Raw genomic sequence first — 2,089 nt, 5'->3', positions numbered from 1 at the left:
TCATAAAGGTCTTTGGGAGTAGATTAACAGATGATGCTAGGATCGCAGACATGAGTTACAGGATAAAATGTGTGCATATTATAGAAAACAAACTTGGGACTTTCTTATAATAGACAAAGCGGGAAATATACGACTGTAATGTTGGACGTTGATTGAAACTGTTGGGATTCAATGTTTGTTTTTGTGACATATGAAAAACTAAAGGAGTACAAAAGATGAAGATTAAACCAAAAGGTAAAATATGTAGCAAATTGGAGGAAAAAGTAAATGATATGGATACACTAGACTCCAGGGGTTCTCAACCTGGGGTTCGCGAACCCCCAGGGGTTCAAAACCAGATTTCAAGGGGTACTTAGATGGCTGACGAAAAATTTTTTTTTAGATAGTTACATCTGCTCAGAGAGAGAGAGAGAGAGAGAGAGAGAGAGAGAGAGAGAGAGAGAGAGAGAGAGAGAGGTTCGCTGGCTGTCGAGGGGGAATGTGGTATCAAGAGTAGAATCACTAAAGGAGGAGCTCACTGAATTCTTCAAATGTGACAACAAGGCAAAGTCACTTGAGTTCACCAAGAAATTGTCAGACAGCCAGTGGCTTCAGAAGCTGGCCTACCTGAGTGACATATTCTTAAGCCTCAACTCATTTAACTTATCCCTCCAAGGCCGTTTTGCCACAGTGAGTGATTTCATGGACAAACTTAGGTCACTGACCATGAAGCTGGAGCTTTGGGAAGGGAAGGTCAAAGATGGAAATCTTAGCATGTTTGAACACCTTGGTGAGGCACTTGATAAAAGTCAAAACACTGGAAAACAAGATGTGATGCAACTTGTGCAATCACATCTAGCTTCTCTGCGGATGGAGCTGCAGTCTTACTTCCCCGAATTGAGTGAATTGGAATCAAAATTGATTAGAAACCCTTTCATTGTGAATGTGCACCTTCTCCCAGATAACATGCAAGAGGAGTTCTTAGAGTTGGTGAACGACTCTGTTGCAAAAGATACATTTGAAACACTTTCCCTAACCAAGTTCTGGGCTAAAATGAGTGAGATTTACCCTGTTGTATCTAAAGTAGTTCTGAACTCTTTGTTGATGTTCCCTAGTACTTATCTGTGTGAGCAAGGATTTTCAACGCTGTTGAACATGAAAACCAAACATCGATCACGGCTTAATGTGGAACATGACCTACGATTGTGCCTGTCTAATACTGCTCCTCGAATTGAGAAACTTGTTTGTAACAGACAGGCACAGCCTTCACACTGAAGTTCAGTAATGGTTGATAAAGGAAATATTGTTTCATTTCTGCATGTGTAGTATCACTGTAAAATACTTGGAATATTCATGTTTCATCTCAATAAAGTAATAAAAATTTGAATAATTTCATAATATCCTATGTTGTACCATTGTACATTGAGTTAGTTACTAAATTACCATTTTGTTCGATGTCAGATTACCGGGGGGGTACTGGTAAATGGTCTTATATCTCAGAGGGGACTTGACGGGAAAAAGGTTGAGAACCCCTGCTGACTAGAGGAAGGATAACACAATTACAAAAGACTGGGTTAAATATGTACTGGTAGATGCTAGCCTAAATACTCAGAAGCGGAATAGTCTATAACTGAACAGATGTTAATGATGCAGTATGTGTGTGTGGGTGGGGGTGGGGGTGGGGGGGGGGGTGCCGGTTGCAATGAAAACCACGGGTCTCCAGTTTAATTATTTGCATCAGCCAATGTTTGGGATGTTTTACGTCGAGGGGTTCGTTCATAGAATTATATTTAAAGAGCCCATCAACGTGAAAGGCATCTGGTCTATAGTTGAGAAAATATATGTATATATACTTTATACATAATCACTCGTAAACAAAGTTACTACTGACGATATCAGACTTTATTCGTGCATCAATCAGGTACAGAAATTTATCTGGACACGATTTTTTTTTTTTTTTTTTTAGGCGTAAATTACCATGAACGTCTTTAGCTTTTTTTTTGGATCCAATAAAAAAAGGTTTTATTGGGATTAGTAATATATGGACAAAATATCAAAGCATATTTCAGCCATGTATGAACGCATGTCATGAAATAAATTTTAAGATAAA

The 2,089-nt window shown here is 38.7% G+C and overlaps 1 protein-coding gene across 1 annotated transcript; it reads left to right on the top strand.

The window, feature by feature from the left end:
* Window positions 1–705: 705 nt before the first annotated feature.
* LOC137621962 (zinc finger BED domain-containing protein 5-like) lies at window positions 706–1,254 on the top strand. Its single transcript, XM_068352459.1, has one exon. The coding sequence runs from the start codon at window positions 706–708 to the stop codon at window positions 1,252–1,254; it is 549 nt and encodes a 182-aa protein (XP_068208560.1).
* The last annotated feature ends 835 nt before the right edge of the window (window positions 1,255–2,089 follow it).

The sequence above is a fragment of the Palaemon carinicauda genome, chromosome 28, assembly GCF_036898095.1.
Source record: "Palaemon carinicauda isolate YSFRI2023 chromosome 28, ASM3689809v2, whole genome shotgun sequence".
Lineage (NCBI taxonomy): Eukaryota > Metazoa > Arthropoda > Malacostraca > Decapoda > Palaemonidae > Palaemon > Palaemon carinicauda.
The sequence above is the reverse complement of the archived record's forward strand: the minus strand, read 5'-3'. Positions and strand labels throughout refer to the sequence as shown.

Excerpts from the sequence above, each read along its gene's own strand:
- LOC137621962 (XM_068352459.1), top strand. The coding sequence starts at position 706 with ATGAAGCTGGAGCTTTGGGAAGGGAAGGTCAAAGATGGAAATCTTAGC.